The sequence below is a fragment of the Maniola jurtina genome, chromosome 6 (assembly GCF_905333055.1).
Source record: "Maniola jurtina chromosome 6, ilManJurt1.1, whole genome shotgun sequence".
In the NCBI taxonomy this organism is placed as follows: Eukaryota; Metazoa; Arthropoda; class Insecta; order Lepidoptera; family Nymphalidae; genus Maniola; species Maniola jurtina.
The window spans coordinates 6,665,267-6,687,583 of record NC_060034.1 but is presented as its reverse complement, the minus strand read 5'-3'; the positions used below and the strand labels follow the sequence as shown (position 1 = coordinate 6,687,583).

Below are 22,317 nucleotides of genomic sequence, written 5' to 3'. Positions count from 1 at the left end.
ATAAGTAGGTGCCATCAACGCCATTTTTAGGGTACCGTATCTCTTGAGAAAAAAAGGAACTCTTATAAGATCACTTTGTTGTCTGTCTGTTGTGTCCGTCAAGGAGTCAAGTTTTTATTTATTTTTGAAGGTGATAATATGGATCTTACTGGTTATACAGAAGCAATAGTATATCACATCTCTTGTTTAGGCGATATTCACAAGGAAAAGATAATAAATTTATAAATAACAAGAAAAAACCTTTTTTTTTTTTAATAATAATCTTATAATCATTGAACAACAAAATGAAAGCTATATCATTAGTTCGTCTTAGTTTGTAATTTGTATAATATGACATCGTAGCTTGCGTAAAACTATCATTTTGCATGAAAAACATTCGCAAGCCATTTCAATGTCCCTTACAGTTTAAATTCTTAAACTAATATTTTATTTTATTGTGCAAACAATGCGTTTTTCTGTACAAAGGAACAAGACAATTATGATAACTAAATAACTGTTCATGTATTATAAGTACATACTCATTCAGAATCACTCTAATTTATGTCAACAGTTAAATACAACAACGTTATACTAATTAAAAGCCACTCCTTTGTACCATCTTTGATCTTGTTTACATCACAATTTTCAATCGAATTTGTCTTCAGAACAACCTTACTCTATAGTTAGTCTATACGAATGAAAGCTAAATTGTAGCTACGTCTATTACATGTATTAGAGCCGATATTCAATCACCTAATAATACTTATTAAGGTAGGTATCCGAGGAATGAATTTGACAGGACAGTTCGCGTATTGCAAATCTGGATTCATTGATTAAAGTTTATTTGGTGACTGAAAAATCCGTCCTTAATAGAATAATTGTTTCAAGTATTTCAAAATAAACATTTCATTATAACCTCTACTATACGACTAATTAATTCTGTTTTACACATTCTCTAAGCTGGAATGACAAGTCTAAATGTATTGCTATTCCTTTCATAATGATCCCTGTGGAAAAGGATAGCACTAGATTTAGACCTTAGTCAGTTTAGTTTAGATTGTGCATGACAGAATTAGTCAATCTATTTAGGAAATACTGTATAAGCTCCAAATATATATGTATCTTGTAATAAAGTGAAAAATAGAATAAACAATTTTACAACCTTTTGATAACTGAGGAATATATTTGACAGTTGACACTAAACAAAAATTGTCAAACCTGTTAAAGATTATTTAGATAGACCATATTCAACATTTCGCACTAAAAAGCATATATTATCGTACGAAATGCAATTTTTCAGTACTTAAAAATACGTAATCGGTGAATACAAGAAAGGATTGCGTACAATACATACGAGTATGGCTCGTGCAATATGCGATCATCTTTAATTGTTGCGTATCTTCGCTAGAAAAAACAGCTAGTAATTTCATACAAACTTTGTTTACTCTATAAAAGGATTGTACTGTTTAAAATTTAAATGAGCACTCCCTTTCTATCTCGCCGCAGGTTGAAGTTAATGTTTGGATTTGCACTTGACGGGGATTCTGGTTTTGATGGCGTATCACTCTGTTTGATACGTTTATCCTTTCCCATTTGAGCGACCTGTAATAAAATATGTAAAAACAATTTGGAAATGAAAATATTCCTCTCGGAATCGGGGTCCAAATATGGTAGTTCTCTTACCTATAATAGCGAATGGTGATACCTGTCCAGCATAACAGTAACTACCCACACAAAAAGGACTATGTTCCTAGTTCAAGTTATGTATTAGGTTTAACCACAGAGTAAGTATATGATATTATATACAGAAGTTCGTTGAAGTCGTTTAGACAGAGCAATTGTGCTTCAAGTAGGAGACGAAGGATTAACAGTCAGTTCAGTATTGAGTGAACATGCATATCACAAATTTCGTCATTGGCAGTAAGCGATACTATGGCTTAGCAGTCAGAGCGTCGGGCGCGAACCCAGAAGACGCAGGTTCGAATCCTGCCGGTTTCGCAATTTTTGATATGTATTTAAAAATTATTTTGAAGGAGTAATCTTCGTAGTTATAACGCTGTCTCTATTTAATGGTATCTTAAGTCTGAGTAAAGTCAAAGTGTACGCTATAGTTCTCAGCCTAATTGCGGAAAAGAAACCAAGAAGAAAAGAAGAAGAAGAAGATGAAGGCAGTTACTCACGGCGTCGTCGATGGTCTTGAACTGCCAGTTCCAGTGCACGCGGTAGAGGAACGGGCGATGGTCGAAGCGGTTGTCGTCGGGGCTATAAGACTCCGCGTGGTACGATGGCGTGAGGACGGTCATTTTGTGCCGGTTTATCGCGTAACAGCGGAAGAAGTGCTTCACTTTTTCTGCCACCTGGAATTTAATTATGTATAAGATCAATAGAACGCCCTTGCCTCAGCTGATATGAAAAGGGGAACCGGAATGAGGAAGGCTGAATACTGGGTATGGGCATTCTCATTAGGAAAGGCATCCCACAGTAGAGGTTCACTGAAGATGGAGACAGATGTAATGATTTTTCAAAATTTTCAAAATTTTGAAAATAGAGATTTTTTAAAATGTCAATAACATTCTTTAGCAATTAGTCTGTGCTCTAGTCCGATCCACCAGAAAAATACGGATGTTAAGTGCCTACCTACTACTGTTATTTCGAAGGTTTTTTCTAATATTTTACAGTACCAGCCAAACTCATTTGTGTGATTTCATAAGTGCCACACCATGTGCCACTGTCTGAATTAAAAATCTGTGTCTCAATTCAGTTCAAAATGTTAACTGTTCATACCACTAGTTCAGTTTATTACAAGGGTATATTTACCTCTTGCGGTGTGCACTTGTTATTCCACTGGTGCACCAGTTTCTGGAACATGCTGAACGGTCCGCAATTGTACGTCTTCCTCAGTCGACCGAACTCCGACAGTTCAGCGTAAGTCATTCCCATATCTTGTTCATCTGTCTGCGTTATTTGACCATCGGACAATGGTTCTAGTTCCGCTGTCGGTGGCGCTTGGAGTATTTCAGAGAGAGATGGCAAGAAAAACCTGTACAAAGAAAAAACCAATAATATCGTCTATCTACACATTTAAATAAATGTCAATTGTCAATTTAAATAAATGAACCTCAGCGCTAAATATTTGTTGGATAAAACATAAGATCAACGTCTCGAATATAAAACTGCGGGTACCCGACATCTGTACCTCGATGCATCGGATGCGCGACTACTTTGGTCACATTGCTAGGAAAAACGCGAGTAGGGTCGAGAAACTTAAAAAAAGATTCCGACGAATTGAGAACCTCCTCCTTTTTGGAAGTCGGTTAAAAATCGGAGGAAATAGACCCCGCGCACGTAGCTCGCGACGTTGGTCTATCTCGAAAAGAAATGGTCGACAGTCAACACACTCTTCTGCAATGCTGTTCGTATGGCCTCCAATAAAAAAAAATGGCGCAACATCGCGAATATGTCGAGGGAGCCACGATTCTCAAAGTTGAGGAACTGATGCAAGAAGAATACGTGAAACTTTTAATTCTTTCAAATACAATTTTTAAAGACTTATAAAGAAGACTGCTTTGCTTTTCCAAACAAAAAAACCTCCCCTAAAGGTACCTACTTGTAACGCAAGCTCGATCTTGTAAAAAGTTTTTTTCTAGTTATTTTCGCATTTCGAATATTTTTGTTGGTTTATGATGCGTTGCGTGTATGCGAGTCACGAAGTTGGTAACTTGCCGATACTTTTCTTGAATCGAAACGCCCAGTAGGTATAGAATATTTTTTACAAACTATTGAATTTACACTAACTATTGAATATACATTGCAAACTTACCGGCTTTTAGCGTACTGCAGGAAGGACTTTAAGTCCGTCTTAGATACCCCTCCAATAGGGTTAACATCGGCGCTGGAGCAATCGTACTTGGTCATATACCCTCTAAGCGCTTCGTCTACGTTCGAAGAGCCCAGTACTAGCAGACCACCCGGCCTTCCTCGGACCCATAGCATTAGTTGCGCGAATAGATACGATAGAACCATTCGAAGGCGAGCCTGTGAAGCCAAAAGATACTTTTAAAGCTTTATATTCATTTGGTCACGTGACCCGAGAAATATAAACGCGATGGCGCGTCCCTTCGACAACACTAGCATAATTCTTATCTCTAATGAGAGTGAAAGTGACAGAGAGATAAGGGTTTACGCGTTAGAAAGAAAGGCGTTTATGGGGAAGTAGGTGGGTATCTCACTACCCATATTATAAATGCGAAAGTGTAAATGTTTTTTGGTTTGTTCTTCAATCACGCTGCAATAGAACAATGGATCGACGTGATTTGTTATATGGACATGGTTAAAAATCTGAAAGTAACATCGGCTTCTTTTATCCCGTATAAACAAAAAGTTCCCACGGGATTTTAAAAATCTAAATCCGCGCGGATGAAGGCACGGACATCAGCTAAGTAATATAATCGAGGTACGTTTTACTCACCTGAATATTCTGTAAGGCGAGATTTTGTCGAGGACAGCCGCCCTTACTCCTAAACTTCGGCACTAGTCCAGTAGCAGTAGTGAATATGCCTATCACGGCGCTCACGGCCGAATCTATCACTATTGGAAAGTGATAACTACCTATTTCACTCGCAAGCTGCAAACATATTCATACTTAGCCTACTGGACGCACACAGGAGGGACACAGTATTGGGATCATGCCTATGTTAAGAATAAACTATTTCTTTGTAATTATTAAATAGAGGGTAATAAAAACTACCAAGCAATAAACTGGTCTAAAGTGTATCGCTCACAGAGCCAATAGCTGAAGCGGGCATCTAGAACGCTTAGGAGGCGCTCTTCTTCCTGCTATTCTTCAATACTGACTACGAAAATTGAGAGCACAACGAAGCGTCACCAAGAGCGTCGAGAAAAGGGCATGCGTATTTAGAAAAAGTTAAAAACCGATTTCAAACAAATAAGCCCTTGTCTTGTGTTGTGATATTGGCTCTGATTCTATTGGCAACGAAATTTTAGAGTATTCGCATCCTCTACTTATTAATGTATTATGAAAAGGACAGATACGATTTGACAGTTTTAAATTTAATTTAGATTTATTAAATTCAAACCTTGTGACTTTAGCTGCCAGTCGCGGTAGAGTGTATCAAAATTTAGAATCTTTGAATGTAAAATTCATGTTCCGTCCTTTTTAGCAATATTAAAAGGAGGAGGATGCAGATACTCCAAATTTAGTTTGGAGAAAGACAACAGAATCGGCGCCAATGTACCTATTTCTTATTTTCTTTAAAAAAACGGTTCACCTGAGAGGCCCGTTGCTTAGTCTCCTGGCTGGAGTTTTCTGTCGCCATGTAACACGTGACGAGAAGCCTATTACAAAGCTCCATCGGGTCGGACGGGGTATAATCCGATTGACAGAGGATCTTTCGAACGTCATATAGAACTTGACTCTCTAAAAATAAATAATACCATGTGGTGTGTATCTGTATCATCATCATAATCTACTCATACTCATTACTGAGCACGTGTCTCCTCTCAGAATGAGAGGCGTTTGGCCATAGTCTACCACGCTGGTGAAGTGCAGATTGGCAGACTTCACACACCTTTAGGAATGTTATGGAGAACTCTCAGGCTTACAAGTTTTCTCATGATGTTTTCCTTCACCATAAAAGCAAGTGATCTTTCTTCTCTCTGTGCTAGTTTCCGCACTTAAACATTGCCAACTATTGTGTTTTGGTAAAGTAAGTGATATCTAATTGCTGTAATCCGTACAATTATAGTCACCATAATATTATATTTATTTTTAGAATTTTTAAACGCCCTTTAAGCCCCGGATCGTTTAAGTCCGGCTTAGTGACTAAAATGTGTATAAATAAAAGATTACCTCCTTTCTGTACAGCTTCACATATTTGCGTGCACATTGAGAAAACAATACACGCTGTGCTAGTAGAGTCCACACCCCCACTGAGGGGAAGGAAGAAACCACCCTGGCCTGATCTCCGTAGGTAGTCCCATAACCAACATGCTGGACCTAAAATTACATTGAATTCAAATCTTCAGTCATATAAAGAAGTAATTCAGACTCAAATAGTACTATTTTACACAAGAACCAACAAGCTTAATTCGCTATAATCCGTTAAAGCAGATAAATTACAGATTTATCTGTTACAGCGTGCAATATGCGACATGCACCGCCCGCCTTGACCCTGGACTCCCTGGACATGACTGTGTATCATGGACTTCCTGCTTTCATCCAACAGTACTTACCTACTTGAAATCAAAATTATTGTGACCATCGCACTAAACCGAATCAGAATGGAGAGTTACTCGTAATAGCGCATGTTGATTATTTGGAGAAACAACCGAATCCAAAACCAATAAAACTTTTTAAATGCTTACCTAATTCTATTTCTTCTTCTGGTGTCAAATATTTCCATTCTATCGGTGGGCTAAAAGTAAGATGAACGTCTTCGTCATCGGAAAGCGCAAAATCCACGAAAATTCGGGGAAACGGTGGATTTGAGGCAGCCATATGGCTTCTGGAGCGGATTTTTGTACGATAAGAGCGTATATCTTCTAAATCTATTGTGGCGGTTATCACTTCCTGAAATTGGTATGACAGTTAGTTGGATAAGGCTTCGATCTCAGCTTAAGTTAAGCTTTGACTTGAATTGAGAATGAATGAGGGATCATTACAGAACACAGACAATTCGAAGACAGAACAGAATAAACTCCGTCATTCAACAGTAATTTAAAGCAGGCATGACTTTCAGCAATGAGTTCAACATTGAAGAAATTACTTGAGAAGTCAATAACTCACAACATCGTGCAGTGCAAACTGCAGCCCCCGACTCACAACCTCTCCATTCACTGCCACACAGGAGCAACCGTTAAAATATATCCTTTGTCCATCGCAGCCCCGCAAGTTGCTGAACAAATACGCGCCTCCGCTCTTAAATGTAGCGCTTTTAACTAAATTTACGGTAACGTACGCTTTACGTAGTTCCATGTAACTGCCGGAGCCGTTAGATATTATTTCTACTCCATCGAGGCTCATAGGGATATGCCGACTGTAAAGAAACAAATTCAGATTTAAATCCATACTTCCATACTATAATATTATAAATGCGAAAGTGTGTCTGTCTGTCTGTCTGTTACCTTTTCACGGCCCAACAAAATCAAACAGTTCCCGCGAGATTCCTAAAGACCCATCCGCTTAACCGATTTGTATATTTGGTACCGAGGTAGCTTGCGTCCCTGTAATTGACATGGGCAACTTTTTATCCCGGAAAATCAAACAGTTCCCACGGGATCTTTGAAATCCTAAAGCCACGCGGACTTAGTCACGGGCGTCCTCTAGTGTAACATAATTACTGCATAACTAAAAATTGAACGTTACGTTATATTGTAGATATACCTTTGTGGATTCCATAACTCTTCACAGATTTCGAAGCCAATACACGTATCTCTGGTGGAAATAACTGCGTCCCCTATTGGGACTGTCGTCTGATTAGTAATTGCCGTAATCATTCTTGGTAAATAATATTCTTCAACTTGACGTTCCTGTAACAAAGCGACTGTAGTCAAACTTTCGGATTAAGCTTGATAGGTTATCCTGCCTACCTAAGGGCCTTTTCACAATACTTGCGGTACGACATTGCAAGAACGACGTTCGCATCTCCATGTGATTCTCATGCAAATTCCCAGTGCATTGTACGTTGTCGTAGACTTTCACAGTATTGTGAAAGGGCCCTAAGTCTACTTACTTTTGTCCAACAGGAAAACCATCGCGTCTCTCTGTAGTTACCGTTTTCACACAAAACCATCTTTGGTCTGATCAGGAGAATATTCTTATTGAGGAAAGCTACTCGGCAATTGTAAGAAACATTTCTGTGTTGCACTGGCATTCCAACATCTATAAGAATATCTTTACATGTTGGTGATTTTAGTAGTTCCGCCAACACTTGCCAGCTGTGAAGATATGTGTCTGGTTCGTGGAAGTGATCTTCACAACTATATCCGCTACAAAAAGAATTTTACTTTCAGAATATAAATAGCTTTATAATAGGGTGTGTATCAAGTTCAAAAGCTTTGGATTCCCTTGGGAACCTACACTTACCATATTTCCAATTCTGGTCCCGTTCTATAAAGAGCCCCCATTTCCTTAGCCTCTTGGATAGATTGCAAAATTCTACTTAAGTTTCCTTCGAAATCCAGAGCCCATTGGTTTAGGGTGCATACAGCTACTACAACTTTACGACCCATTTTGGTATTTTATCTAAAAATAAGAATTTTCATAAAGTTTTGCCTGCTAGTTCTAGTTTATAGTAATATTTTATGGTCGCAAAACTGTCCTATTTTAATAATAATACTATAATTAATGACTATTACGCGGATTACCTATTGATAATTAATTATAGCGAAACATACCTAAATTCAAATCCAAATTATTTTTATTCAATTAGACTTTTACAAGAAACCTAGAACCTCTTCAACCATATTATCTAAAACATTACCTAATTAAATTTTAAGATAAGTTAAAATGACGAAAATACGGAGTGATCAGTTTTGATCCTGCTGTATTTTATGAATGTCTGAAAAATAATATCGTAGGCAAAATTATTCAGAAAGGAGAAGGTACATAACAACATAGTACCTCACGATTCATTGATGAGTGACAGTGACACACGACAGGGTGGTCTGAAGAAATCGATCCGCACCGCTCCGTGCCAGGCCGCGGCCAATCACCTCGGAATAGCCTACGACCCCTACAAAAGGTCTACGCACTGTTGAGACAAACGAGCGAGTGCATGAAGTGCACTGAAAAAGAACCCTACGAATTCTTGCACAAGCTAATTAGAATTGCCAAAATTTGGAAAATATTCTATACAAAAGTTTTTTAATAATCGTTAGAAACATATGCCTTACAGATCCTTCAAGAGGCAGTAGGTACACAAATGTAATTTTTTATTTTCTAATTTATGATACATATAAATCTGAATAATAAACTGACAATGTACTTATGCTAATAGAAATAAACAAAGATCGAACAACCTGAAGCCTATAAGTAGTCAAGAAATTAAAAGTATTATAACACCCCTCTTTCCGTTTCCCATCGACGAAAAATGAGGAAAAAGGGAGGAACACATTAAAAAAAAACAACTCTCTTTTTATACTTCGAAGCTATAAGGCCAATACACAAGAGTAAGATAATAACAGCTACCACTAGTCAGATAAATAACATAAGTTCTTATTTAGACTAGTAATTTTGGAGCTAAATTAGTTTTCCTAACAGTAAAGTGATAAAAAATATTAAATACAATATTGGATCAAATGAATTCTTACCTAGAATATAATTTCTTTGTTGCCAGTAAAGTTTATCGACTTACCAGCTCAGTTGCCTTGGCAACTAATAGATATTACTTAATAAACTTGGCCTCAATTGGCGACCTATTTCTTTTAAATAAGATTAAAATTAAGTAATTGATAAACAAGCTATGTATATAAATATAAAGCTATGTATCATAAAGTAGAAGACTAAAGTAATATATAGGCGAGTATGTCCCTACTTAGTTATTTCAAGAGAAACTGATGTAAATATCAAATTGTCGTCGTCTTCTAAACTGCTATACCAACATGCACTACTGTACATAGCTAGGTGATTCGCTTATTCAGTGTTTAACACTGAATGATAGCCACCAAGGTTGGTTGGTTCCTCATTGCTGCTTCACTGGGTGATATCAAAATATTTTTTCGTAGAAAATCTTCAATGGATTAAAAAATGAGCTCGGTTGCTATCATTCAATGTTAGACACTGAGTTAGCGAATCACCCCGCTGAACACGATATTGTAATTGCGTGTGTTATCACTCATTTAATGAAAACCATGATCCAGTGTAATTTGAAACATTAAAGTACTGAAAGTCCAATTACGAAGTAATATAATATATAGTCTATGTTTCACATGCAATTTGTCGAATATCAGTGTGAACTTCCTCCACATTTTGTATGTCTACTCGACCGTTGTCAAAGAGTACAATAATATGCAGGTGTACTAGCAATCTATAAGTTGCATCTATCAATCGCGTTGGATCGTAATTCGTGATAGAGCAATTGGTTCAATTTGTCCACAGTAAGTACCTATGCCTCGACTCTCGAGACACATTGCTTGTTGCACTGTTGTATAGGTAGACGTAGCGTGCTATGAAAAAATTATTTTTATTGTACTTATTCTACTCCCTTTACAACCTCTCGCACTGCCAAGGGTCACTGGTAGAGATCTCTTATAGAGATAAGTGCTTCCTTGTCCACTTCTTCTTTCTTTTTCTCTTTATCGTTACAATTTTCTGGTAAAAATAAAAAAAATCTAATTCAAAAATATTTATTTCGAGTTCGCCAATGCCATGCATAAACGAATATTAATGCAACTTTATCATTAAGAAATTCATCGATTGTACCTAGGTACACAGAAAGGTAGTAAGATATAAAATCTTACAAGAAGAATGTGTGGAAGAAATCTGTGAAAAATCTTTCACATTTAGGGGTTAAAAATCAAACTAAGGCGATTACCGACCCGTTGCTGGTTGAGTCGTTATTAGAGTAGGTATACGGTTAATTTGGACTCCAACAACTAACTTCGACGAATTGCGTGTGAATAAAATTGGACTGTCAGTAGGCACTTTTAATTACCCTGAAAGAGGGACCGCTTGGTAACCAACCGCAAACTAAGCTCCATTAGAGAAAACACCTAGACCTACGCCAATTTAGATAAGATCATTTATCAACCGAGAATCAAACCGAAGATCTCTTAGATTGCAAAATACCTAAGCATTTCATTTAATATCCTAGGGCTTAGACCTATCAATATACACGTTGGTCCAATAGTACACTATATTTTTCATGGAATTTTTACATTAAATAATTTTTCATTAGGAATTTATTATTTACGTGTTACGTAGGCGGTAAACAGCGAAGATGCATAATTTGGACAGATTTAACATTTTACTACCTATTAGTAGGTATGTTTGAATGATTTTATCTGTCTGTTACCTTAAGGCTAAACATTTGCTGAAATGCTGAAATGCAGATATGCCTAAATATAGAATTCGATAACGATATTACTTCATTAAAATTCATTACAGTGAAATGGCCAATTAATTCTGAACTGAAAATATTAAGTCTCTACCTACTTGTCTTTTACGTCTAAATACTCGTTGCTTGCTCAGTTCAGCTTTCGCACGCCGCAGTCTGTACCGAAGAAATACTGTCATCATAGAGATCGTAAGGCCTTGCATAAAACGAGGTTCTACCAAATCATACATAATAAATCAAAAGCTTCTACTACCGACTGAAGATAGAAATCAGGGAAGTTTATTATAATTTCGTACTGGGGACTTCCTCGTGTTCGTGTGTCTGCGAAAAGTTTAGCGATTACAATCGAAGTTGGCAGCGAACTTTGAATTGAACCTTTCCACACAAGTTTACACATTACGCGGAAGTGCAGTCACCTTTCAGGTTTTCAGGGAAACGGAAAGCGCATTTTCCTCGTATCAATAACAGAAGTTAGTAAACTTCGGTGGAAAATTGAAACTATTCAAATTGTAAACAATAGGATAATTTTTTTAAAAGTTACAAAACAGTTAATTCGATCGGTCATAAACACCTATAATAAAATTTCGCTACGCAAGTATAAATGAAATGATTCGCACCAGTTTAAAAAAAATGAATGTAAGTATGTATTTTACTTCTAATTACCTATCGAAAGCATTTTATGAAAGGATACCTGTGAAAACGGTTCACCTACTGAAGCCATAAATCCATTCAGTGCGGAGGTGGGAACGTACGGAACTAGTCAAGAAAGAATTCACTGTGATTTTTTAAGAACCATGCTAATTCAAAGTTCATTTAACATTATGAAGTTGAGAGCAGTTATTGAAAATATGACGTGAATTTTTAAGAAATAATGGCAATGGATAAATTGGAGAAAGAAATTCCAAAAAGTGTCGAAAAAGGTAAGCTACCTTAATTACTTACTAGTAAATGAATGCGTAGATTTCAGTATACTCTCTACAGGTTGATTTTTTTTTTGAGAGCAGTCAGCAAGGCGACTACTAGTATAAGAGACAATGAAATGTGGTTCAAGTCGTCGATTTGTAGATAACATTAGCTCTATTCAAAGGTTTCCAAAAAAATCTCACACAGAAATTAAGTTTTATTTTCTTTAAAATCGATGACATGGCTGCCAGGACTAGATTCCTCTCTTATACTTAGTTCAAAAATTTCTATCTGACTGACCGCTCCTAAAAAACAACTACATATTATATCTATACCAACTAATAAATGAAATTGAAGTTTCTATAATTTCGAAATAATTACCTCGTATTAAGATCATAAGTATGTTTATTTGAACTGTATGTACCATAACTGAATCACCCTTTTTTTGTCTGTTTGTTTGAACGGGCTAATCTTCGGAATTTTTTTTTGATCGATAGAGAAACTTTGCTTTTAGCTTTTTCAAGCGATTGAGACGGACATCCTCCATCATCAGACAGTTTTTTTTCCAAAAATGTTGGTTTCGGTGGCTAGCGTCCGCCATATTGTTATTTGTGACGTCACTCACCAGTAACACTCACAACATAACAAAAGGTGTAATAATAATATATAGGACAACCAAGACGGCCCAACCTACCCGTTTAGGCTGAAGGCGAAGTCAAAGATTTTTATTCATAGTACATACATACATATACTATACACCCTATAAATATTACCCTTCTTCTGGTGCAGTCAGGTAATAAACTGCCAATTAATCTTCATAGAATAGGTAAATTTTCAAAAGCTGCCACGCCACAAATTCTAATTGATAGGTTTCCAACTCTTTACTGTCTGACTGACGTCACAAATCACTTGATAAAGCGCTATGCGATCGAAGCATGCCATCAGTAGGTACGGCTTTCGTCTCGGAATCACAATAAACTTTTGGAACACGAAATCCTCAGTTCGCTTCCGTGCGCCGATTCACCCGCCAGTTTATACGAAAAAACCTCGATTATCAGTTAAAATAGATTTGCAGCCATGGTGACAGATTATTTAATAATGCGTGCAAACGCGATGAGTATAACGTAGCCAACAAACAAAAAAAAAAGTCTCCGGTGGTAAAGTTAGTAAAATGTTATGGTGGAAACACCTTGAATGTGTTCAAGCTAACGTAATTATGATAGAGCAAGAAGAACAGAGGCGGGACTACATCGACAACACCACGGTGACGTTGACGCTCCCTACTAGGGATCCGGTATTACAAGATAATTTATTGATAGCAAATATAGACCAAGTGAAATCGTTGCAAGCTTCCCTCTTTCCTATATGCAATAAAGGTGACGAATTTAAAAGCTATATATATCTGCAATTTTTCTTTAATGATGTCTCTATAGTAGGGTAAAATTAAAAGGCTCTTTGAAAATGGTATTTTTTCAGGAACTTTCATATCAAATTTTCTTCACAATAACATCAAAACAAATCAACTAGAAATAAATACCGACATAAAAACTTTTAAGACAACTGCAAAACTAAGAGAGCCTCGAGATTTATTTGCCCTACCCAAAGAGCTCGACTGCCCACAGCAGGCACCGCGATGGCCATCAGAATGTCAAGTAAGGATAGTTTTCTTTTTTTTTTTAATCCGTTTAATAATAGCTATTATATCTTTTTACGAAATTGGTACCTTATCAAATTATTACTTTCACGATTTCAAGCAAAGAAATTTTTGTTCTTATTGTGCATCTTCCAAAATTAGACGATATATCTCCGTGGTTTATACCTATAGGTAAAACCACGCGTGAAACGCGTTAGCCTTTACCTATAGGTAAAGGCTAACGCGTTTCAACTTAGCCTAATGAGTAATGACGATTCAACTACAATTTTGAAAGTACATATTAAAAAGGAAGTATTAAAAAGTCTAATAAACTCATTGGTAATCTCATAAAGTAAATCTTCGGTCGCTAGGTTGTAGAAGAAAGGATACAGCACATAATGTGGAGCCCGGCATCACCTGAGCCTTACTACATATCTACGGGAAAGGAGCTGAGGCCTCAACCAGTTGGAGAGGAAGCGGGCACAGTAATTTTCCAGTACTATCCAATGAGTGCTGTCAACTACGTAAGATAATTTGTTTTTATAATTTTATGGTAGTGTTTTACCTACACTTCGAGGAAATTTCTAAAGTTGATCTACTAACTACTACTAGTTGAACGATGGCGCAGGGCGCGATAGGCATGGGAGACTCAGGTTCGAATCCTGACAGTTCCGAAATTTTTGATTTGTAGGTATTTAAAATTATTTATTTAGATAAGTAATTACATTTATTTTTTTACCATTTTCTATCACGATACCTACCCACCTTCTTCTGCCAACAACTGTAGTCAGTGTCACAATCTTCCTTCTGTATTACCTAACTACAAGGTTATTTTTCCAATTGTTTCTTAGTAATTTCTTTATCTATTACAGTTTAGTCGTTCCACAGTCGGTGGGTCCCGTTTATTTCTTTCGGCGTGTACGAGTGCAGGCGGTGATGATGAACTAAGATTCGAATCACGTTTTGAAAGCGGAAATTTGGCGAAAGCAATTAAAATAACGTCCGCTTACTATGAACTTCACCTCCGTACTGATCTTTATACGAACAGGCACATGCAATGGTTTTATTTCAAAGTTTCTAATACGAAAAAGCAAATGATGTACAGGTACGTTAAATTGGAGATAATACTTAATTATTATGAATATTATTGTCCTTAATTATTTTCGGTCATTTTCTAGTGTAGAAAATTTTGAGGCATTAGACAATAATTTTGTATCAATTTTACCCAAACGAATGTTCCGATTGTTATTGAAAGCGTAGGTACTGGAAACTCAACTTCTATATTTCTTGTTTACAGGTTTTCTATTGTAAATTTATCAAAACCTGAAAGCCTGTACAATGAAGGCATGCGACCTTTATTATATTCAACGAAGGACGCTCAGCTACATTCGATCGGTTGGAGACGTTGCGGCGATAACATCGCATACTACAAGAATGACTCAACGTAAGCTACATTTTGTCAAAGATATAAAAGGAGTCGATCTCGAGAGCGCCCCATCCAAACGAATTTTGATTTTTAAAGTCAATGAAATTTAGTAGGCAGGGTCTTGAAACTATAGGTGCCTGTGGTTTGATAGACTTGCTTAAAAATATGTATTGTAGTTACAATGTTACACGGGCTCAAAGATTTAAATCACTAACGCATATACTAGTTTTTAGAGCGTGTCTACCAAATTTAATTGAGATTGATTGGTTAGTATTCTAATACAAACAACACTTTGTTTGTATAGGGCGCCCTCGAGACGCTTAGGAGCTCATTTTTAAAGGCCAAATAGCAGTTTGAATAGATAATGTTTATTGATTTGTAAAAGGGTACGTCTTTTCCTTTCTTACATTCAGATTTTAGCCGAACAGCTCGTAAATATAACTTAACATTAAAACAATATTTTCAGGTGCGAAGAAGAAGAACAATATCCAAGTTACACTTTAACTTTTAACATAGAGTTCCCCCATACAGATGATGCTGTATACATTGCACATTGTTATCCATACACATATTCTGATTTACAAGAATATCTATCGAGGCTGCAAGCACATCCTGTGAAATCTATGTATTCGAAATTACGACTCCTATGTCGCACTTTAGCTGGAAACAACGTTTATTACTTGACAATCACTGCTCCACAAAACTGTAACGAAATGGAACCTAAGGTATGTAGAATACACCAATTAATCTAAATCCTAGTGGGTACATAAAAAATTCTAATCATGCCCTTATTCCTAACAGAAGAAAAAGGCTGTAATTATAACAGCTCGAGTCCATCCAGGGGAAAGTCCTTCATCGTGGATGATGAAAGGTTTTATGGACTATTTGACTGGAGATACGAATCAAGCACGAGAACTCAGAGAAAAATTTATATTCAAACTAGTACCTATGCTAAATCCTGATGGAGTGAGTATCAATAAGACTATGCTATTTTTAATTTTAAAATAGATTTCGATTTAAATAAATCCCATATTATTGATGAAACACTTATAAAGGTAGGTGCATCAATTTTATAGGTCATCGTCGGCAACAACCGTTGTTCACTAACTGGAAAAGATCTAAATAGACAATATCGAACTGTCATAAGGGAAACTTATCCGCCTGTATGGCATACCAAAGTAATGATACGAAGGTAATTATGCAGTAGATTGGAATAAAAATAGATAATTTTTTGATTCATAACCTAATTTAGTGTAGGTTACAGGAAGAATGTGGCGTGGCAATGTATGTGGATTTACATGCTCATTCGAGAAAACATAATGTATTTATATACGGATGCGAAAGCAGAAAAAACTCTGACAAGCGTTTGGAGGAGCAAGTTTTCCCTTTGATGTTACATAAAAATGCAGCTGATAAGGTATATACCCTATTTTATTAGATAGCGTCCATAATTTAACTACTGCTTATTCAAACTTTATTACATTTCAGTTTTCATTTGAAAATTGTAAATTTAGAATTCAACGCAGCAAAGAAGGAACAGCGAGAGTTGTTATTTGGATGTTAGGGGTTGCCAACAGTTACACAATGGAAGCATCATTCGGAGGCTCTGAATTGGGTAGCAGAATGTCAACACATTTCTCTGCCCAAGATTACGAGAACCTCGGTCGAACATTTTGCGAAACTTTACTTGATTTCTACGACGAAGACCCTAGTAAAGAAAGATTGAGAACGAAAATAGTTACTCGTTTATTAAAGGAGGGCTCTAACGCTGATGAACCAACAAACATCGATCTGTCAGATTATTCAAGGTTTGTAAAGTATAAAGATTATAAAATTTCAATCCATGTAAATAAAATCTTTACCAAAACTTAATTAAAATTACAGTGACGAAGGCGACACATCTAGCAGTAGTTCAGAAGCTGGTCCCCCTAGAGAGCGTTCAAGCAAAACACAACTTGCACCACCGCCATCACCTATCCTACCCGAAATCAGCACAGATATTGTAAGTTTAGTAAATCATGCTTTTTATGATAAGTAATCATATAGAAAATATAATTTTAAATACATAACTAAAATAGATTTGTTTTAACAGAAACCCAGAAAGCAAAGGCTAACACTAGAAAAAATAAATCGGATAGAGAAGAAGAAAACGAAAAGAGAAACTTTACAGGTCCTAATTTTGTATAATTATGATTGTATTAACTAATCGAAATTTTCGGCCGCGTTGTCATATCTATTCTTATTTTATAGGTTTCAAGAGCAACAATAGACCTAACATCAGATGCTATGACAGATGCATCATCGGATTGTGATTCCTTAGAAGAAAATATCAGCCCTATAAGAAGAGTGCGCAAACTGCTAACAATTTCTGGAAAGCAAAAACCGAGGAGGAAAAAGAAAATGCCACCAGAACTAAAGATTTTTCCAGCCCCAGTAATTATTTCTTTATTCTATTATTAAATCGTTGTACCTAACTTTTTTTGTATGCGTTTTACAAACGCAGATTGTCTCGAGGTAGCCAAATTGGTCCCATAAATCTGCTACAACATTATTCCACATTTTGTGGAAATATTTTTACCCCTTTACGCGAAATAATTGTGTTATAAGTTTGAGGTCAATGGCATCATAGTGCTCAAACGGCTGGACCGATTTGAATGCGATTCTTATATTCAGAAGCGTGTTTAATCGAGATGAAGTTAAGCTACTTTTGATAAACACCGGTTTATTAGATAGATAGATAGATTTATTAGCTCTTTTCTACGCTGGCGTAAAGATCTCAATCATACAATTGATATTAATTGGGATGTTACAGCACCAATCTAATCAACTCAATATTTGGTACAAAGTAGTCCTGTCGTCATCATTTTTAATAAATTCAACTGGTGGTCAATTGCTGTACCAACAATGCAATTATTATTATGGTAACCTTGACGTAATGCTGCAACCAGGACAAACTGCGGACTTCGTAACTGCGCGACAACTTACGGTTTGGTTTTGATGAGCAGTTGGTGATAATAAAGCTGGTCACAGGACCTAACAATCTGTCACATAGGGGGTGATTTGATTTTTTTTTACATTTGTTTTTCAGACTAGTGATTCACCATTCAACTCAGATCGTGAAAAAAAATCTACAAAAGGAAGCAGACCAAGAAGTGTATCACTGATAAGTGAACCACTTAACAGAACCAAGTTGAAACCTGCTTCATGGCATCAATTCCGCCGTTTGCCACCTCCTAAGTATTATAATTTATAAAAAATTATATTATATAATGTAAGAACTCTATCCGGCGACGTTTTTGAAGCAATCTAATTTGTTCATTTTTACCATAGGTGCTTGTCAGAAATAAAAAGCAGGAATAACCCATCGGAGTTACAGGTGAAATTGAATTTGTTAAAGAAAAACATTTGGACTGGTGTACAAAATGAGGAAAAAGGACCTTTGTCTTGGGGAATTTCCAGTTTTGCCATGAATTCATATTTTACTGACAGTGAAGCTTTGCTTAGGTATTTTTTTTAAATAACTAAATGCTACTTTAAAGTAAACTTACTAACTACTTAGCTTCTTTTAACTTCTTGTATTTTTCATAAGGTCATGTTCTAAAAAGTTGGAAGAATTAGAAGATGAACGAAAGAAAAGCAAAGACGAAAAAAAGAAAAAGAAACTAAAATCAAAGAAGATTTCTGTAAAAGTGCCAAATTCCGAGGACCTACTGGAACCCATTATTAAAACATCTAAAACAAATAAGAAAAAGGGAAAGTAAGAAACATTTATTAAATTATTTTTAAAGGACATCATTCGCATTTCACATAATAGAGCTTTTTGGCCATCAATCTTTATTATATTAAATAGTTAATTTAGTTAAGTAGGTATTATTTTTGTGGTTTAAGTATTACTCCATAGTTTGGGTATTACTCCGTATAAATTGAAAAAATAATAGCTCAAATGAAAATAACAGCTTATGAGGTGACAAATCTCATAGAAAATATCATAGGGCTTTGATGTAGAACTTAAAAAACCATTATAATATGCTCTATCATAATATCAGATTTCCGGTTCGTCTGCAAAACAAATAGCCCAATTTGGATGATGTCTTTTGCTAAATTAAGTATACATGTTGTACAAATACAAAATTGTTTATTTTTTAGGTTAAAATATGCCAAATCAGAAAGCATATCACACATGAACAGCACTAGTTTCACAGACATACCTAGGAATACTCAACCACAAAATAGGCAAGCCAAATCAGTCTTCAGAAAAAGTGCATTTGTGGCAACTGCAATCCAAACTAAGAAATCAAATCGAAAAACCAATAACACAATAATATCGGAAAACTCTGATTCGGATGCATCCATTCAAATTACTAAAAAAGTTAAGAAAAAGACAAAAGCAACCAGAAACAAACAACAAAAAGCAGCCACTGAAACTAGACACAAAGTTTGAGGTTTACGTGCAATAACAGCTTATTATAGTGAAGTTAGACCCTTTGCAGATAACATCATATTCACACACAGTTGAAGGATACCTACTATATATAGGAAGGTACATAATATAAGAAGCAAGAAAAAATGAGCTGCAAATATGATACAATGCAGCCTGTTTTCTTTTGCCACATACAACTAAACTCTATGTTGTGTGCAAAATCTCTTGCTCTCAAAAACTCTTTTGAGTATAAAAATATTATAGTTAAGTAACTTTACAAAAATGTGTATATAAGGGATATATAAGGGAAACTACAATAGATTGGAACTACAGTGGACCCCCGGCAATCCGACAAACGTTTTGCAGAACATTGTCGGACTATCGAATTTGTTGGATTATTGAGTACTGCCTAAGACCCCCTATAGTCCGGATTTTTTTTACAAAAGAGTACCTTGTAATCTGACAAATTACAAATTTAATGATAAGATTCCATATGTCATACATACTCTGAAGTACAAATCATACTTCATTATGTATATCAAATTTAGTAAATTCAATAATAAATAATAGACATGTCGGATTACAGGGGGTGCCGGATTAGACAGGGGCCGGATTACCGGGGGTCCACTGTATATGATATATGTTTGCACTTGTTTACTTAATTTATCTTTATAAGAACTTGTTCACATGACATGCATTACAGGTTCTTGCAGGATAAGTCTTATTGAATACATAATGGCACATACATTGCATTGTGATTATACACAGCAAAAACATACAAAGTTTTAGTTATGAATGCATCTATCCTCAATGTATCCCTTATATACCACTACATATTCCATAAGACTTATCCAGCAACAAAATGTGTGGTGTTAATGTCGTGTAAACAAGGTCTTAGAACCGCACACATCTGACGAAGCATAGTATTTTTCACTGCTAAACCATTATTGACTTTACAAACATTGAAATAACATTGAAAATCAATTGACACAACTACTAGTCACCAAGAGCAAAGGAGTAAGTGTCAATTGATTTTCGATATGATTTTTAACCCCCGACCCAAAAAGAGGGGTGTTATAAGTTTGACGTGTGTATCTGTGTATCTGTGTGTCTGTGTATCTGTGTATCTGTGTATCTGTGTATCTGTGTATCTGTGTATCTGTCTGTGGCATCGTAGCGCCTAAACGAATGAACCGATTTTAATTTAGTTTTTTTTGTTTGAAAGATGGCTTGATCGAGAGTGTTCTTAGCTATAATCCAAAAAAATTGGTTCAGCCGTTTAAAAGTTATCAGCTATTTTCTAGTTTTCTTGTACAAAAGAAGGTTAGATAACCGTTAGGTTCATAATATTCAAGTGTCAATTGACAAATGTCAACCTGTCAAGATGGACGTTGCCTAGATATACATAATTATTTATTTGAAAATGATTTGTCGGGGGTGTTGAAAATTTTTAATTTACACTTGTAACATAAGCAATGTTGGTAATAGTTTGGTAGGGAAAAATGCTCTACACTGTGCTTTGCCAGATTTGCGCGGCTTAGGGTCAACCAGGGTAACTGTAAACATTCATAAATTTCAAAAATATACTGAGTTTGCAAAGCTTGAGAAAATTAAAAAATATATCATAATATGTAAGACTGTTTGATAGAACAAATAATGACCCATAGAGTGAAATACTTAACAGCTTTTAAAATCATACATTTATTTCAAAATTACATTTGGTTTTTTTGAGGTAAATGTGAACTTATTATGCTACATATTATAGGGCAAATTTTTACTATTCAGAGGGCAAATGATAAATGTGAATTGTCAAAGACAATAAATCCAAATAAACAGTGGGATCTTAGACCATTATATTTTTATGATAAGTGTTTCCCATATAGTACCATTATTTACATTTACCCTGGATATCTACACATATTATGTAAGTACTTTTACACTATTGCTATTAAGAATAATTGTAACAACTGCAATTTAACAGTAACAATTAACGAATCGCATTTATAAGTAGTTACAATACTTAAATTAAATTGTTTATTTTTGGTGGATTCTTTAATTACCTACTCAAAATTCTGATTTTTTAAATAATTTAAGTAAACTGATGTTTCCTGGGTTGCCGGTTTTTTTTTGTGAAAATAAATAGTGTGAGAAAAAGAGGAGGATCGCCAACTTAGTAACTGAATTCAAAGGTACAATCATGTATGATGAATTGAGGCGGCTATTTTGATCAGCTGGTTATTTAACCGCCCTTGCGCGCCTAGGTTTTATGTGCCAGCAGAAAACCTTCATCTTGTAACTTAGGAACTTATAATAGATACTTAACCTTAATTTATAGAACGTACATTCTTAAAAGTAATTTCTAAGGAAGTACTACTTAAGTACTTACTAAACATAGTTTTAATGTATTTATTAGTAAACTGTTTACTTATTACAAAAAATATTATGTAGCGGAAAAGGTTATTCAACAGAAAATAATTTACTTACGTTGCCGGTTGTTAACTTATTAATAAGATGAACAGGGTTCTTCACACATTTATTTATGAATTTTAAGCGAGTAAACACAAGGAAATTTTAACCAAAATCAAATCAAAAATCCAATCAAATCACAGAAAATCATCAAAGAAAATCCGCAAAAACGACCAAAACAAACATTTTTGATATGAACCATACCATAGTCATAATATAGTGAGCATTGACAGTTGACACTTGACGTTCATATTTGCATACTCCTTGCTTGACATTAGACTTATTATTCCTATCTCTATAAGATTCCCATAAGTAAAAAGAGACAGAGCTGCAAGATTATAAACAGTAGGTAGATAAAAAGCTGTCTCTGTTGAGGCCTTGTTCGAGTCACTGACTTCTAAAAGTAGGTACGCTG

The 22,317-nt window shown here is 35.6% G+C and overlaps 2 protein-coding genes and 1 long non-coding RNA gene across 5 annotated transcripts; 2 read left to right on the top strand and 1 right to left on the bottom strand.

Moving 5' to 3' along the window:
* Positions 1-507: 507 nt before the first annotated feature.
* LOC123866375 (glutamine-dependent NAD(+) synthetase) lies at positions 508-22,110 on the bottom strand. Of its 2 annotated transcripts, none has more exons than XM_045907901.1 (13): positions 21,921-22,110; positions 8,084-8,242; positions 7,731-7,986; positions 7,382-7,527; positions 6,785-7,034; positions 6,364-6,568; positions 5,849-5,995; positions 5,268-5,416; positions 4,448-4,603; positions 3,800-4,014; positions 2,797-3,019; positions 2,160-2,336; positions 508-1,581 (listed from the first exon to the last, which is right to left on the bottom strand). In XM_045907901.1, the coding sequence occupies exons 2-13, from the start codon at positions 8,227-8,229 to the stop codon at positions 1,453-1,455; spliced, it is 2,199 nt and encodes a 732-aa protein (XP_045763857.1). In that variant the 5' UTR covers positions 8,230-8,242; positions 21,921-22,110; the 3' UTR covers positions 508-1,452. The 2 variants fall into 2 exon arrangements, with proteins under 2 accessions (XP_045763857.1, XP_045763858.1); XM_045907902.1 differs by lacking the exon at positions 21,921-22,110 and adding an exon at positions 8,621-8,750.
* On the top strand, positions 4,631-9,391 carry LOC123866381. Of its 2 annotated transcripts, XR_006796174.1 has the most exons (4): positions 4,631-5,230; positions 6,121-6,128; positions 6,770-6,771; positions 7,325-7,336. It is a non-coding gene; the product is annotated as an uncharacterized LOC123866381 (long non-coding RNA). The 2 variants fall into 2 exon arrangements; XR_006796175.1 differs by lacking the exons at positions 6,121-6,128; positions 6,770-6,771; positions 7,325-7,336 and adding exons at positions 7,539-7,543; positions 9,381-9,391.
* LOC123866262 (cytosolic carboxypeptidase Nna1-like) lies at positions 13,093-19,457 on the top strand. Its single transcript, XM_045907717.1, has 17 exons — positions 13,093-13,333; positions 13,434-13,609; positions 13,962-14,114; positions 14,463-14,695; positions 14,888-15,034; positions 15,483-15,741; positions 15,818-15,982; positions 16,093-16,208; positions 16,274-16,433; positions 16,505-16,824; positions 16,901-17,018; positions 17,109-17,186; positions 17,267-17,449; positions 18,105-18,253; positions 18,347-18,520; positions 18,606-18,773; positions 19,163-19,457. The coding sequence occupies exons 1-17, from the start codon at positions 13,129-13,131 to the stop codon at positions 19,455-19,457; spliced, it is 3,099 nt and encodes a 1,032-aa protein (XP_045763673.1). The 5' UTR covers positions 13,093-13,128.
* Positions 22,111-22,317: the final 207 nt, after the last annotated feature.

What these genes read in the sequence shown, in the direction of transcription:
- LOC123866375 (XM_045907901.1), bottom strand. Translation starts at nt 8,229, where the DNA reads ATGGGTCGTAAAGTTGTAGTAGCTGTATGCACCCTAAACCAATGGGCT. An exon ending in GGTTTTCCTGTTGGACAAAA is followed by an intron (nt 7,528 to 7,730) that starts GTAAGTAGACTT and finishes GCTTTGTTACAG; the next exon opens with GAACGTCAAGTTGAAGAATA. An exon ending in AGTTTGCACTGCACGATGTT is followed by an intron (nt 6,569 to 6,784) that starts GTGAGTTATTGA and finishes TACCAATTTCAG; the next exon opens with GAAGTGATAACCGCCACAAT.
- LOC123866262 (XM_045907717.1), top strand. Translation starts at nt 13,129, where the DNA reads ATGTTATGGTGGAAACACCTTGAATGTGTTCAAGCTAACGTAATTATG. An exon ending in GATCTGTCAGATTATTCAAG is followed by an intron (nt 16,825 to 16,900) that starts GTTTGTAAAGTA and finishes TTAAAATTACAG; the next exon opens with TGACGAAGGCGACACATCTA. An exon ending in CGAAAAGAGAAACTTTACAG is followed by an intron (nt 17,187 to 17,266) that starts GTCCTAATTTTG and finishes CTTATTTTATAG; the next exon opens with GTTTCAAGAGCAACAATAGA.